Source organism: Ochotona curzoniae, unplaced genomic scaffold (genome assembly GCF_017591425.1).
Source record: "Ochotona curzoniae isolate NIBS_2020 unplaced genomic scaffold, NIBS_Ocur_1.0 contig_2754, whole genome shotgun sequence".
NCBI classification, from domain to species: Eukaryota; Metazoa; Chordata; class Mammalia; order Lagomorpha; family Ochotonidae; genus Ochotona; species Ochotona curzoniae.
Window position 1 is genome coordinate 22,289,703 of NW_024465582.1, and position 17,137 is coordinate 22,306,839.

Here is a 17,137-nt window from a genome sequence, read left to right on the forward strand (position 1 = left end):
AAAAGAGTGTGTCTGAAACACAGACTGACCTGGGTTTTTCTCGAAAACCCCAAAGTGCAATTGTAGCTCCACTTACTCTAAAATTCCGAAGGCATTTCCCCCTGAATAAAAAATCAGAGCTTGATGCTGATTTTTTTTCTTTCTTCCCATATTGATTTTGCTTCCTTTCATTTTCCCACAATATTTTTATAGTATATATTATGCACAGTGATACCAACCTACTCTTAAATCCACCTAAATGTTGTTCTTTGCGGGTTTTTGGCGGTACCTGTTAGGTCCTTTAGCTTACTCATCCATGTCTGCTTGTAGTAAATTGTTTTCCATTGATCCCTGCAAGCTACAAAGTGAAACTGATTAGGATTTTACAGTCCTGGTGATTTTCCTTCTGGTATTCAATCAAGAAAACCCTGTAACCCAAGGAGCTGATGAATCATTTTGCAGGGCTTGTGGTTCCTATTTTATGTTTGAAAAATTGGGTATGGCCACGAGCAAGGGAATGTCTCTTAATGTCAACAAGACAAAACAATCAAGTGAAGTCATCAGGTTAGCTTTGATCTCTGATAAATATAACACACTGTGCTTGTTTTTAGCAAATAGAGTTCCCCAGAGAGCATTTCATTCACGTAAAATTTCACTTCTGTAAATTATAATTGCTCAGACTGGAAGCAGACTAAAATTATTCAGCACCTGCCACTGGGTGTCTCCCATTGTCCTGGGGGCCTTGCACCTGTTAGGCCATTAAATCATCACAGCTGGTTCTTACAGTGGAAGTATGGATTTTCCCGTATTACTGAAATGCGATTGAAACATAGCCTTGCCAGGTAACTCTTGCTACACCCCCAGCTAGTTTTCGGGAAGACTGGAATTTGAATCCCATTTGTCTGACACAAACCACAGCGGGCTTCCTCATTGGAAGTAGACAAAGGAATGAATTAAGGGTTCATTTTGGATTTTAACATTAGTTTACATGAAAAACGAGCTTGCTGCCATTGGTGGAGTTGGTAGGCTTTTGAGAATTAATTCAGTTTGGGACTGAACAAAATCTTTGCCACTGTGCCAGGTTTCTGTCACATAGTATTGCCAGAGCAGTAGGGGTATCCCAATCATCAGACATTTCATTTTACATAGTAAAACTTCAAAGGGTAAGAGTGAATCTTGGGAAAACAAATTCATAGTTATGTTAGCTAGCCCCCTTAGCTTGTTTGAGGCACAGTGAGAGTTGATTTAGACTTGGCCTTTGATTTAGGACCATGAATCCCAAAGCTGGTCTCTTGGCTGTGGTCCATCATCTGCCATTTGTCACTGCCTTCTTGTTACCGTTGTGTATTTCCCACTGCTACTGGCTTATGTTTTACTGCTACAATAGCTTCTAACTTGATCACTCTTATGTTTAAGCTTTTCAAAATGCTACTAATTCTGCCTCAATACACTGTTTTACTCTGTGCCGTAATTCCAATTGCATAGCATTTGCCAAATAACAGAATTACGGAGACAGAGACCTTATTAACAAATACCTGAGATTAAAGATGTTTGGGTGAAGGGAGGCAGAAGTGACTTCATAAAGGGTACCATGAGGGAAACCATCGGGTGATTGAATAATATTGCATCTTGATTTGCATAGTGGGTAGCTGATGCGTGTGTGATTAACTGACATTGAATTACAGAGAAATTTACTTTTCTCCTTAGAACCTTTCCTGCTTTTGGTATTCTACTGAAGACTGTAATATGCAGGCAGTGGGGGGCATGGAGTAGAAGACACTTGAGATCTCCATCGTTCGTGATTTTATGTGATTAACTGTTACCTAAATGTACAGAAAGGAAAAAAATCATGTATTTTTTCATTTCCATGTTCCTGCATTTATTGCATTCATTGTGCTTCATCTTCTCTGTTCCCTTCTGTGCTGACCTTCAGTTGGCTGTTGATATTTTACTTGATGTTAACCCAGTGCGTGACTTAGACTAGGTTTTTTTTTTTTTTAAGAGTGCTCTTGAATTAATACTTTAAACAATTAAATACTCTTTATGTGAGAATGGAATTTCAATATTTGGTTTTCTTATCAACTATCCTTCTTTGGAACTCATCTATTTATACAAAATTATTAACTCTGTTGAATCTCTTTCGAAGGACCAAATAGAACACCAGGAATCTGTTGGACTCTATGGTACGATCTTGGACTTGACTGGGAGGGTTGTGTTGTGGCACAATTGCAAAGTCCTGAATCTAGCCTCAGATTCTAAAAGGTGGTGACAGAAATTTAAAGACTGTATCCAATGTCCAACATGAGCTAACAAAACCTGGTGTTTTAGTTGGGGTGAACCATCTCCATTCACCCTCAACATTCCACATACATCAACATGACATACCTCAACATCCCACAGTTAGATTTTGTGAAAATAAATTTCAGATCTTCTGTGCTTATAATTTCTTTTTTCCTTTTTTCAGAGGTGGGAAGGTTGGGAGGGAAAACCAGCCTCTGCCGGTTACTCAAGCTGTGACTGTGACGCTGTTTGTAATTCTGTCTGATTTTCTGCACATATCTGGAAGCTCTGCTATTAGAAACATTCACGGTTATGATGGCCAAGCCTTCCTGGTGACCTGCCCAAGGCACCATTCTGAATAATCTCTTTGTGTCTTCTTCTTCATGCTCACAATTAGTGTGGTGTGCACCTGCATCCTTTAAGTATATCTTTGGTGCTTTAGTTAGTGTGGTTTTACTTAAGAAATTCAACAGAATTGGATACTGCTTCTTAGTCATCCTTACTCTCTTTTTCTTTTATTCACTGTGTAGTCTATTAGCATTCAGTGTCATTATTTATATTGTTGGATTCAGGTTTCATTTCCTACCTTTGGGTTATTCTTTCAATTTTTTATTCTTTATATCTCCTTAAATGCCTTTTTTGGGGTTAATTCTTCCAAAATGGTTTTCAGAATTCCACTGTAATTTATCTGTTGCCTATTTAAGTTTTTTATGTGTGTATACGTGTGGCGTTGCATTTGGATCGATTATTCTCCATATAGTATATTATAAATATTCTTAATTTTAAAAATTCTTTAAATTTGAAAATAGACTGCATTGCATGACATCTAAAGATCTTTCGATTCATTGTGGTCATTTTTGACCTTTCATTTTGTTATTGGGAGAAAGTATAATAATATTGGGACAATAAAACTATCATGTGTCTGATATGTTCTAGATCCCACAATAAAACTTATTAAAGTTTTATTCTAGCAATACATAGATTCTTAAAAACATTAGTGAAAATTTGTTTATAATTACTCTTGACCTTCCTTCCTTTTGAAAAATGTGACCTTTTGATATCATTCAGCCAGAACTTTGTTACAACTTCTCATATAGCAGATCCAGTCTGGCACTAGATGTCACAATTTTCTCTTATCTGAAAGTTTATTTCATCGTTTATTTATTTGGAAAGCTAGACACACAGGGAAAGAAAGAGAAGGAGAGCTTTCATGCACTGGTTCACTTCCCAGTTACCTACAACAATTGGTGGTTGTGGGGAAGGGCCACCAGGACAAAGCTGGGGATTCAGTAGAGTCTGCCATGTGTGTCACCAGGATGCAAGGATTTGAGGTGCTAGAGCATGGGAGATGACTGGGAGCTACAGTGGAGCAGAGACGCTGGCCTGTTCAGTAGGATGTGAGATGCTGTGGTTCAGTATACTCACAAGCTAGCTTTTCACAGCTCATTAGTAGATGACAGATCCATGGAGTGATTCAAATGGTTACTACTGATTTTGTGTTGTTTATCATACACTAAAATAGATGGCTGTGAATCCCAAAAGGTCAGATACCATATGTTTCTTCTAATATAATATAATATAATATAATATAATATAATATAATATAATATAATATAATATAATATAATATAATATAAAATCTAGAAATAGCATATGTGATTCTTACTCTAGGTTAGTCAAAGTTACCATTCTTACCTGTACCTAATGTAACAAAAACTTGTAATGTAATTCATTAATCCTACCATGCATAAGAGGTTGATTGTTTATAATCACTTGAGATAGTCAATGTCCATTTTATCACTGTTATTGGCACTGCCCATAAACAATGAAGACCTGATCCTCACTGTACCTACATTAGGACCTCAGGATACAAGAATGAACCTACAACAAAATTTTAGTTTCCTACATGGCTGGGAGGTACTCCAGAGGAAACATGATGGACATGGGAAAATTCACCATGGACACACAATATGAACCTGGAGGGGAGAACAGAGTGGAAGGGAGGGGGAGAGGAGAGCCCACTGCCAACTAAATTGTATCAAAAAATAATTTTTTAAAAAATCAACCATATAAAAATAGGTGGCTGCCAAAATTAGACCCTAGCATCAAGAAAACTACAATCTGGTCTATAGAGGTAGAAAGGGAAACAGATTAGTATGATAAACGTTTGAATACAGATGAACACATAGAAGCTAATGTGAAATTTGAAAACTGATTTTTGAAGCATCTTAATCGGAGAACAGAATACCATTTTTTTTGTGTGTTTTTTTTGGTTTTGTTATTTTTGGGGGGGAGGAGGGGGGAAGGAAAGTAAATGAACGGTGATGAAAGATTGGTTAGTGAAAACCAAACTATGGAGTCCAGGTTCTGTCATCCTAATTATGCTGATTCTTCAACACAGTTTTGCAAAGCACAACATATTGTGTGGAAGCAATATTCAACATGAACAGTAAAGAGATACAGTTGTGTGAGAGCAGGTTAAGCCACCATCTGCAGTCCATCTTTAATCCTGGCTATTCGCCTGCCAACGCTGCCCCTACCTAGGGTGCCGGAGTAAACAGCAGTGTGGACTCCTGTCACCCACAGAGGAGAGCAGGGTGGAAATTCAGGCTCCCGTCATCTGTTTGGACCGTGCCAGCCATGCAGCCTTTATAGAGGTTGAAGCCGATGAAAGATTTCTCTCTTCTTCCCTCACCCACCCTGTCTCTCTCTTTTTCTCCCTGTCCAATTGAAATAAAAATAAATCTTAAACAGAAAATATTTGTAATAGTAACAGGGTTTTGTGTTTGTTTTTGTCTTCTCTCTTTTTTTTTTGCAAGAAAACATGATTTGATAACACCTGAACAGACCAAGTGAATGACCCTAAGTGAGTGGATATTAAACCTTGCTGAGATAAAAATACCTATAAAAATACCTATGTATACTAAAAAGTGTATCAGTGTTGGAAAAAGGATTTCAAAACCTTTCTAGAAATATTCATTGAGATGCCTTCTGTCAGTTATCAAAGACTTTTTAATCCATTTGGGTTAGCATATATGCAGTTGGGAAATGAGAAGTGATTTTTCAGAAAGCATATCTATTTACCTTGGCAGTAATTGGAGCTTCTGTTTTTCTCTTCTTAACAGTGTATCTTACTCAGTACATGTATCTGAAGATTACCCAGGTATGTTTTTTTCTTTGTATTGTGGATATCTGTGTTATGACTCCTTTGGGCATTTTTTTCATGTAAATATGTAAAAGTACGTATGAGTGTAACATTGGAGTGAGGAGTCTTCAGACTATAGAACAGTTCCGTCGACGGCCCACGAGAGCCGTGCTTTGTACGTAATGCAGCCCAAAGTCAAAGCGTCTTCCCAGTGGCTGGTCATTTGTGTGGGCCCTGTGACAACCCTCACCGGTAAGTTTTACTATCGTTCCCACCGAGATAAAGATTCTATAAACCAGGGTGGCTGTTAGCTTTGGAACATCACCTGCTTTCACAATAAATAAATTATAGCTAACACTTGTTTCAATAATTTATTTTTCATTTATATCATTTTGTGCACACATGTGTTCATGACATAATTCATAATTTGGTTTAGAGTTATTATAAAACTTTTCCTTGACATTTTAATGCTCTCCATAGCAGTTTTCAACAAGCATTTAATCTCTCTATAATTTTAAAGGTTGTACTTTAAAAAATGTCTTAAGTTATAAACTTTCTTACTCTTATTTTTCTATGGCTTCTATATATTCCAATTCTAAGCATAATGTCTTAAGAGCATCCAGTGATGTAGTGAGATTCATTATTAAGGACACTCAGAGTTTTAAAATTAGTAATATCAAACAATTTTCTAGGTAAGTATCATTGGAAAAAGCAAAACAAGAAATACTTATTAGAAAAGTTTTTTGTTTCTATTTTTCTCTCAGATGGCAATCAATTCAGTCCTCTCTTGTTAAGGTATATTGTGTTTTTGGTGTGGAATGTCTGCTAAGTGTACTATTCATTGCGAGTATTAACAGTGATCAAGCTTAGTAAGGGGCTGGAAGTAATTCTGTTCATCAGAGATCCTCCTGAATATGGAAATGAATTATCCCGAAGCACAGGATATATTGTAGTAGAAGATGCCTTTGGTAAACCATGTGGCCCAAAGGCTTAGCTCCCTCTTGTGGCTTACAGATATTATCCATATATTTTCACCACTTTCTGGGAGCCCATCTTGGAAATACTAGTTGGAAACAACGAAAATTTAAAATAGAGCATTAGTGTTTTCATTTGTGCTGATTTTCCTGAATTCCCTTTTCGGGACAAATTATGGGCGTGCGTGTGATTTTCCGCCGTTACACAGTCAAAAGTAAAGAAGAGTAAGTATCTGTGATCTACTTGATCGAACTAGGTTCAGTTATCCTGCACGGAAACAGGATGGCAGAGGGAGATGTGTCTTCCAGTAAAATATTGGGGCAGGACTGAGGTTTAGTGATGGAAGCCATAGGCTAAGTGCACAGTGTACAGAACAGAGTTTACAAAGAGTTTCTTCGTGCATTAATTTCACTTGGTTCTAAATGCCAGTCTGGATCATAGGCAAAATGGTAAACATGACATTCATGCTGTAAGAAATGTGCTGAGATATGAAAAAAAATTTCTCAAGGATATATTCCTTGCAAGTGAAATGGCCTGTAACTCAGTTCTTTGCTTTAGGGGGACAAGTAGCATTAGTGTTTTGATTGAGCTTTTTATTCCATTTAAGATTTATTTCTTTTTCTTGGAAAGTCAGATATAGAGAGCAGGAGAGACAGAGAAAGCTCTTCTCTCCAATGACTGACTTCGCAAGCAGCCACAATGGCCAGAGCTGAGCCGATCTGAAAGCAGGAGCCTGGAGCCTTTTCCGGGTATCCTATGTGGCAGGGCAGCACTGTGGTGTAGCAGATAAAGTGCTGTTATCCTATACAGGTGCCTATTCTAGACCCAGCTACCCTACTCCCATGTCAACTCCCACCCAGCTCAAGTGCTTGGGAAAAGCACCAGCGGATGGCCCAAGTGCTTGAGCTCCTGAAACCACAACATCTGGAAGAACTTCCTTATTCCTGACTTTGATCTGGTCCTACCCCAGCTGCTTTTACCATTTGGGGAGTGAAGTGCCAAATGGAACATCACTCTCTCTTTTTATTTTCCCTCTTCCTTCATTCAAATAAATAAACAAATCTTAAAAAAAAGAAGCAAGAATTAATAATAATCCTTCTCAAACTTCCTACAAATGGGACCAGTATCTAGACTTAACATGCTTTCTTCAATCTTTTCCATGTACCACTACAGTTTGGTATAGCTCTGTGACGTGATTTGTCTTATTACATAGATATGACTTCATTGATAATATGGAAATTAAGAACATTTTGATAAGGGAGCAGGAAGCCAGAATAACAGCTAAGTACTGATCAAAATACAAACCAAACCAGCAGAAACTCTTGCAAAATGATATGTTGTGATACATAATTTTGATTTTCAGCTTTATAAACGCTTAATCTTAACCACTTTTCCTGAAGGAAAATCACTTAAATTGAGTTACTTAATGTGGCATTTTCTGTTTTCCTAAATATGATACTTTCATTTTCTTGCCTCTTGAAGCGGTAGGGAAATCTTTATTCTTCTGTCACTCTGGGGATATTGCATAATGCAGTACCAGGTTCTTGGGCTTCTCTAAATATTTTGTGGATCGTCAGCAGCTTTCACTTCTGCCCTAATATTCCCTTTTAAAACTCTTTCTCTTCTCATGTTTGCTTCAAAGAACTATTGTGCAAAGAGAAAACATGGCATTAGATAGATTAAGTAACAAAAAAGTACAAATCCAGAAGACTTTTTGTGAAGGTTTAAGGAAATAAAATCTCGCTCTGATAAAAAAAAGTCTTCTCATGCATAACTAAAGTATCAGGAAGCTGACAGAAGAGAAACTAGACAATGACCAAAGTCTTCACCAACAGGCTAAAGCAACAGATAAAATGAATTTATATTCCAAGTGTTTCTTCATCAGTTATTCCTCTTGGTGAGCATGAATATATCATATCTTCCTTGATGGGGATTTGAACTACGTAAGGCAAAATTAGTTGTTTCACATCTAATCCATACTCGCCCCTGCCACCTTCCTGTCTGGCTGTTAAAAGCTTATGGTTGTTGAGAATGTCTTACGGCTAAGCTCTTCAAAGTATAACCTATCATTTTCTCATTACTTACACTCTTAGAAAGGTACAGATGTTTCTTTAAAACAAAGTAATGCTTTATGTGTCTATCAATGAAAAACCGTGGCTGACTACTGACATAATATTATAAAACCTTGGCTCAAAAAGATTTTTAATGCATATTCATCCAATCATCTGAACACTGATTGCCTTTAGCTGAAATCGATCCTTGCACCCGTTATTTGTGAGTATTGCTTTGTGTTATGTAGTAGGTCAATGATGGGTTCATTATAGAGCCATAATTAATAAATTAATGGAAAACAATTTTAAATAGCAGCCTCATAGATGTCTTACAATTATTAATTTCAAAGTAAAATAATCACCTGGTATCATATTACCATATGAAAATCCATACTTAGCAAAAAAAAAGTGTTAAGCTTAGAAAAATGCTACTTTCTGTCCATCAGACACACATAGTGTTTCTTAAGAAACTTAAGGATTTTATGGGACAATTTAATCTTCTGGCACTCAGCTTGTTCATGTTGATAAGGATAATTTGCTGACAATTCTGAGGCTTTTGTCAGTTTTTTTTTTTTCACAAAACGGTTTTATATATTTTATTGGAAAGACAGATTTGCAGAGAGAAGGAGAGACAGAAGAAAAGATCTCCATCTGTTGGTTCACTCCCCAAATACTGCAATTGCCAAAGCTGAGCCAATCTGAAGCCAGGAGCCAGGAACTTTTTCCGGATCTCCCACATGAGTGTACTGTCCCAAGGCTTTGGATAATCCTGCACTGCTTTCCCAGGGCATAAACAGGAAACTGTATGGGAAGTAGAGCAGCTAGGACACGAATTGGCATCCAAATGGGGTCTCCGCACTTGCAAGAGGAGGATTATTCAGTTGAGCCATCACATCTGGACCCTTTCAATCAGTTTTGAAATACATATGAGAACAATATGATGGGTATGATTTCAATAAAATTTTCAGCACATATTTAAAAAAAAATTTGATACTGAGTATTAGTGCAATGCTCTCTTTAGCTTTCTTGCTTACTCACTATAGGAGGTATGGAAATGGAAAGGACCCTGTTTGGTGAGTGGTGGCAGTCAGTTGCCTCCAAATGATTTGTTGCCATATTTGGAATGTATTTGGACAGCTTCTATCCGATGTCTGTATTTCTCAAGCAGGTGTAAACATTTTTAAAGAGACCATTGCAATTCACATATAAACCTGAAATGTACTTCATCATTTTTCCCTGAATTTAATCAGAATAGCAGAGTGTGCTTCATGGAATCAATATGACATGAATGTAGTCTGAATTATTATTCCCATAAGGAATTGTGCCATTTTTGGCTGTTGTTTTTAACTATTTGTACTTCATTGCAGATAATACATATGTGTCAAGCTCAGAAAATGATGAAGACGTGCTAGTTACTACAGAGCCAATTCCAGTAATTTTTCATAGAATAGCAACAGGTAATAGCAATACAGCATTGAATTTTTTTTTGTTTACTTAAATTCTAGGTGAGTTTTCCTTAATTATATGTAGGTATTTTTTTGTTTGTTTAATATTGTGGCCATTATTTATTCTTAATATCTACAAAACCTGATTCTCCATGTAAGTTTTCAATCTAAAATATATCAGATTATTTTATATCTCTTAAATGTATGTTTATGATACTTTATATTATGTTGAAATTGCTCTTATGAAAAGATTTCCTTCTTTGTAATATTGCTATACAAACTGAATATCTGAATCCTACATTTATGGCAATGAAGATGCTAAGGAGTTTGTATGCCGGGACTTTATTTTGAACACATTTTATGCATAACAAAAAACCGTAGTGTTTAAAACTATACAATATCTCTTAATTATTTTATAAAGAAAGAGGAATAACCAAAGTATTTTCATACAAAAACTCCTAAGTGTTGAGTATATGTTCTATTGAAAACTCAAATAATTTTTACTTATGGCTTTTTTCAGAATTAAGGAAAACAAATGACATTAACTGCTGCTTATCCATAAAATCCAAATTGCAAAAAGAAAATGGGGAGGTATGTATGTTACATCCTTTTATACTCTGTGCACACTTGATGCCATCATTATTGTTTTGGAATTACATTGTCCATGGTGAGTAAAACTCAAGCTCATAGCCAAGAAACCTTTTGTGTGCCAAGGACAATGGTTCAAAGTTAACCCTAAGAAGTTCCCTTTTAGACTACTAGAAAGGAGTAGAAAGGTTTAAATCTAAATATAATGAACACAGGATTTAACATGATCTATATTCGTTCATCAAATAATGTAGTTGACTGAAGAACACTCATGTAGTGTAGTATTACCATATCTGATTACATACTTTTGATATCTTAAAATTTTGTTTCTAAAACTGAATCTCTTTAACTGAGGTGCTACCAAAGATAGGTATGACCTTATTGCTCTCGGTCATTTTTAAAATAACAAACCGATTCTCTTTCCCCCACTTAAAAAGTTTTGGCTTGGATGTACAAATAAGCAGTGCATTAAACACAATAAGGGCAAAGTGCCTGAGATTCCTTTGTTTTCAGAAGGATGTATTTGACATAACTTTCTCTTCCAGTTAACGTTATCATTTGTGCTTCCTGTGTCTACACTAAGGAATCATGGCTTGAATAAAACTGTTACTAAACCCCAAATTTAGAATTCCCTGAAATCCATATTTCCACTTCAAGGTTTCATTTTCTTCTGCAATGTGAAACCTGGAGATGACGATGAAACATTCACAACTTTAGAACTGTGTCCCAGACAAACTGCCTTTGTCCTCCCCGATTTAATGGACTCCTTAAGAGGGAGTACGATACACTGCTTATACTTCAGACACATTCGATTAATGAAAAACTCAATTAGAATTAAAAGCTGAACTGCAATAATTGCTCATGATTTGCTGGGGTAGGCATCGTGCAGCAGGCTACCAGCTGCCTTCTTGTGAAGCTGTATCACCTGAGTTCCGATTGGATCTGTCACTGCTTCGCCTTCATTCTAGCTTCCTGGTAATGTTCCTGCAAAGGCAGTGGCTGATGGTTCAAGTATTAGAGTCCTGGCTACCTACGTGGCAATGAATGTCGGAACAGTTTGGTTTAATAACGCTGAGTTACCTTTTAAATAAAAATTGTGTCAGTACGAGTATGCCAAGCGTATTATCAGAGCACCCCAAGGGTGTAATTGATGAGATCTAAGTTTTGATTATCAATCAAATATTAAATCACACAAAAAGATGCAGCTTAAACTGAGCTGAATAGACACAGAAACCATTTCTCTTGTGTTGCCTGCTGTTTTGGGGGTTTTACTGAATTGAGAATACTCTGTATAAAATCCATGTAACACGCATAAGATGACTACATATTTTGGCAACTTTCTACTTCATTCTCAGAAAGAGCCAACTTAGTTTGACCATTAAAATTTGTCTTACTCTAATATTTTTTTTTAAGGAATCAAGGCAGAATAGTACGGTGGAAGAAGATTCCGAAGGTGATAATGATTCTGAGGAATTCTATTATGGAGGACAGGTAAGTAAAACTAGTCTTTCCAAATCCAGTCTCAGGGCTAGAATAGCCATACCGGTGCAGATCCTCATTGGAATTCTGTGCCTGAGAGTTAAGAAACCTGTGTATTATTCAGAATTCTGCATACTTGGAAGTCAATGTAGATTTTTTCATTTCTTATTTTCATCCTATCATTAGAAACTAAAGGTGCTTTTGCAAATCTTTTAACTGTACTCCTATCATATTCATCAGTGAGATTTTTAGAAACAGTATTTTCTTATGCTTTGACTTTTATATTTCTTAAACCTATTGTGCTCAATCAGTGTTGTGAAATGATGAAACTTCTAGCCAAAGCGTTGGTTGTTAACTTTACGATAGTCAGTGGTTAACCTTGATATTGCCCATTGTCACGCTTTATTTTTGTTCACTATGTTGAAAAGATTCTAGGAAGAAATGTTGAAATATATGAGAATAGCCTGACTATTTAAAAGAATACATGAATTTTTTTCAAGGAAAACATTATAATTTGACATTGAATAGTTGTAGGGTGTGGGTACATTGTAAGCTGATTTATGTGAATCTCTAAGTCAAAATTACTTTGTCACTTGGGTAGTATATATGAAGCCATGTTAAACAGAGGAAGCAAAGCCAGAGTTGTCATGTAAAAGAGTGCAAGTAAATATATTCACTCAGAATCACGACTGTGGTTCTATCAGCCAGGCATAAACAAGGCAGTAGAGACACGGACAAAATGAAGCCAGAATCTTCTGTTTTGGCAGCGACTTTACACATTGAGGTAGTTTTCCTAAGGAAGTGATTTTTCAGCAGTGTAGCAGTTTATCATTATTCAAAAGAATTTTTTTTAGTGGAATTCTTAAAGAAAGGAAGCCAGTGGTTTCTACTGTAATTCTACATCTTTCTTTTTTTTTTTTTTCAGATAATCTGCCCCTTTTTAACATATGCATTTTCTTTATATCAAAATAGTGGCATTTCAATTTGTCAACACCGTCAATTATTCTAGCCATAAGTGCACATAAGAACTTGAGTGAGTGAATATACTCTGGAATTGTATGGGTCTGTAATGAAGCCGAGCATGTCCATGGCAGAACGCGCAGGGTGACCCATGCAAGAGATGGTGCTGGTCTTTTTGAGTCTGTACCCTGAGGTCACCTCTCCATGCTCCCTCTCCATCAGGTGAACTACGACGGGGAATTGCACAAACACCCACAGCTGGAGGCAGATTTGTCAGCAGTGAGGGAGATTTATGGGCCACATGCAGTTTCTCTCAGGTAAGTCAGTATCTTTGGTGAATGAAAATTAAACTTACTAGGTAAGTCATTGAGGTTTTCAACTAGAATCATTTAAAGCAGGTTTTAAAATGATTTGATTTTAAAGAATTTTAGCGAAATAGCATTGCATTTCTACTTACAGCCTAACTTGTGTTTGTTTTTGGTAGGGAGGTACAAGGGTTTAAGATTGCTTTAATTGTATTAAACATTTGTTATTTTGGAGTGTTGCTTTGAATATCAATGTTAATTCATGTCACAATTAATTCCTATAATTTTTTTGGCTAGCTGGACATAATATCCTGTGAACAGTCAAAGAAAATAATACATAACACTGGTGTCCAAATCACACTGTGACCTAGTTCCTGAATAAAACAACCACTAAAACAAAAGAAAAAACCCATAGATTAGCTCAATGTTTCCTCAAATGATTATTTTATTATGCAGTTACCTAATGCATTATTTGGTGATAAGTTTATAGAATGTTTTTTCATAGCCAGATTGATTTTATTCAAGGTAAATTCAGACTTGTGCCCCCTTTCCTGGACATGGATGAAGTGACCACGTGGCTTTTCATAGCTAGGGGTGGGGGATTTCAAAGAAAACGGAGGTATGGTGGGGGCAAGGACCACCTTTTCCTGGGTATTTCAACCTTGGTAGGTCTTGCTCCCTGAGGGGTGTGGGGGCACAGAAAGGCAGAGACTGGGCTGAGGGTGCAGGTTCGCCTGGCCTTTGGGATTACTGTGGAGCAGTCTTTGGTGTTAGAGTCTCCATATGTTCCCAAGGGCATAAGGCCCCAATTTATGCACTTCCTTTCTTAATTCTCGACTCTGTGTGTAGCTAGCGAGATGGGAAGCTGGTTTCTCTTAGCTGGTATGGCATATTGGGTCACAGTTGACAGAGTGATTAGGGTTATTGTATGTGGTAAAGCAGAACTTCGCAAATGTGAAAGTGTGAAAAGTAGCTGTGTTGACTTCCCTGTTGTCTGTTATGATGCCCGCATAGGTTCTACTGATATTTAATAAATGTTTGTAGAATAAATGTATAAAGAAGGCGGTAAGGTTCATGAATAGTCAAAACAATGACAATATTTTTTAACAATAATTGTGGAACAAAATAAACAATAACATTATCACATCGAGTTTGGATTTTTTTTTCATTTGAAATAGAAATGTACTTTTAAAAAAAGATTTATTTTATTTTTATTGGAGTCATATATATACAGAGAGGAGGAGAAACAGAGAGGAAGATCTTCTGTCCTCTGATTCATTCCCCAAGTGGCCACAATGGTCAGAGCTGAGCTGATCCGAGCTATGGGCCCAGAGACTGTTCTGGGTCTCCCACATGGGTGTAGGGTCCTAAGGCTTTGGGCCGTCCTCGACTGCTTTCCCAGGCCACAAGCAGGGAGCTGGATGGGAAGCAGTGCTGCCAGGATTAGAACAGGCGCACATAGGGATCCTGATGCCTTCAAAATGAGGAGTTTAGGCACAAAGCTGCTTTCCCAGGCCCAGAAATATCCTTTGTTCAGAAGATAAACTTAGCAAATATTTACTGATTCTAGAAACAGTTTTTTCTAAAACATAATTTATATTATTTAGAACCCAGTTATATTGTCATGTGAGCATGGAAATTTTTTGTTTCTACAAAAAGCAATCCTCGAGCACCTATATGAAATGTATTAATATTTTCTTTTATTCCTAGAGGTATTAATAATTGTTAACTTTGAAATTCCAATATACATTTCTACTCCTGAATAAAAGGAGGACTCCCAAGGAATACCTTGACAATCTGATGCTAGAGTTTGTACCATTGTCTAAACCTACCCTGCTGTGATACATTTACATAGCGAGTGTTACACTTGGAACTGTTGCTGAAGGACTATACTTTTGTAATAATATGGGGGACAATTTTGAAAAGGGAAAATGGGGAGGGAAGACCAGCAGGTGGAAAGGGAACTCTGTATAATACAAAACTGTACCATGGAGAATAGCAACAATTAACAAATATCAAAAATAAATAATCCTCTATTTTGAACTTTGGTGAGATGAAATGCCTACAGTCATAAATGGTTTGCGTTGCTCTTGCTTGCCTATTTCACGTATAAGAATTTGGATCCGATTTAAATCTTAATGCAAGTCATGTCCTCTCCTGCTCTTGATTTTCTCTAGCTAGACAGGATATTTCCAGAAGAGATAACCTCCCAGAGGCCTCGTGTTATAAAGATGAATCACAGCAGAGCTAGTTTGATTTACTTAAGTAAGAATGAATTTACCATCTAATCTCCAATGCTGAGACTCAATCACATGGGAGAAGGGGTAGTTAGGGATAAGGTCTTGGAATCATCTTGCTTATGAAGTTCCAAGTCTGTTGAAAACAGACTGTTCTAATTAGCTGTTCTTTGACTAAATTGGCGCTTACAGGAACTTAATGGAGTTTGAAGAACAAAAGTACCTCAGTATGCACAATAGGTAATTTGGTGCCATTTTTTTTTTTTTAATGCTACATCTAATGAGAAAGGCAGCTATCCACATCTCTCTGTGAGAGAGGGAGATAACTAAGTAACCAAGGTTGCCTAGATTTGAAACAACACCCTCTTTGAGAGACACAGGGAAAGTGAATGATGTTGGATATTGGCAGCTCTGCCTTGCCAACCTGTGCTGGCTGTGTTTGGACTATACATGTAAGCTTTAATGATAGTGTGCCTTCACAGTCTCCTATAAAGGAAACGAGCTAGGCCTCTTAGGGACAGAACCTGTGATTAGATTGAAGATGTCTCACTCTGAGTCATGAAATAAAATTATTTCCTATTATATTACATGGTTTTGATTGTAGATATACTCATGTATTGACAAAGATAGTGTTGATCAGCGTCACCTGGAGATGAGAGGGAGTTAATAGTTTGAGGAAGGTGGTTAAGTGCAGCACAGAAAATTCTTACTCTTGAAGGAAAGCGATGGCGTGAAGAATTTCCTTGTGAAACTGAGAACTTCCATCCCTTGCAAAATACCCTTTGCTTTATGTTCATGCCATATTTCATTCGAAAGTTGGCAGCCATATGAGTAATCTAACCTTTTTATTGTGACTAATGTCTCATGCAAGCTGGAAGCTCCCAAGGTTGCAGCCATGCATTTGAGTCACCTTTTCTTGGTGGCCAAGTGTAACAGAGCATTTTGCAATGCTCGTTTGGAGAGGTGGAGCCTCCTGAGAGTTTTTTAGTGAATTGAGGGACCTATCTACCCATTAGCATGAATGAATTTATAATATCTCTTAATTTCTAAATTTTCCTGTTGAAGAGTTAATAGCATTGTTTAGAATCCCTTCTTGTATTGTAGAATTGTGCTTCTCTGCTCAGTGTAATGTGAAGAAATATTGTGGGCGTGTAATTTTTTAATCTGTTGACGGTGAGCCTAAGTGCCAGGGTATGAGTTGCCATGTCCCCCTGAACTGCCACTGTGATCGCTTAAGTCATCACAATAAGTTGTGACCTTCATCCTTAATTTCAGATGAATCCGACAGTGCAGGTGAAGTGAAATACGAATCTTCTTTTGTATGTTAAAGCTACTGAAATTTTTGAGAGTATTTGTGATCTCAGCACAACTTAGCTTACACAGAAATGTGCCCTTTGTTAAAATGAGATCTTGAATTGGATCTTGGTAATATCCCTTCCAGCATATTCTTTTCCAACCTCTGCCTCTGAGCCAAGGAATAAAACAGTGTGTCCGTGAAAGTCAGGAGTGATGACAGGAGGAGGCTCACAGAGAAAAGAAACCAAGGGGGTGGTATTTTCAGAAAGCCCGGAATATAATATAGATGCTAGCTTCAGTCCGATTCCAGAGAGCCATCCCCAAAGCCTGTGTTTTCTTCAAGCAAAACTAAGAATTTTTAAGCTGATTGCGTAGTTGTTAGCAACTGTTTTTACTC

General features: G+C 37.0%; 1 protein-coding gene across 3 annotated transcripts in view; it reads left to right on the top strand.

Annotated features, from left to right (window-relative positions):
• PARP8 (poly(ADP-ribose) polymerase family member 8) overlaps nucleotides 1-17,137 on the top strand; it is a 144,899-nt gene that overhangs the window by 74,086 nt on the left and 53,676 nt on the right. For all 3 annotated transcript variants that reach the window (XM_040977524.1, XM_040977522.1, XM_040977523.1), the window contains 5 exons: nucleotides 5,385-5,422; nucleotides 9,798-9,887; nucleotides 10,396-10,466; nucleotides 11,877-11,954; nucleotides 13,125-13,219. In XM_040977524.1, the coding sequence (XP_040833458.1) occupies nucleotides 5,385-5,422; nucleotides 9,798-9,887; nucleotides 10,396-10,466; nucleotides 11,877-11,954; nucleotides 13,125-13,219 (372 nt within the window). The remainder of the gene's footprint in view (nucleotides 1-5,384; nucleotides 5,423-9,797; nucleotides 9,888-10,395; nucleotides 10,467-11,876; nucleotides 11,955-13,124; nucleotides 13,220-17,137) is intronic.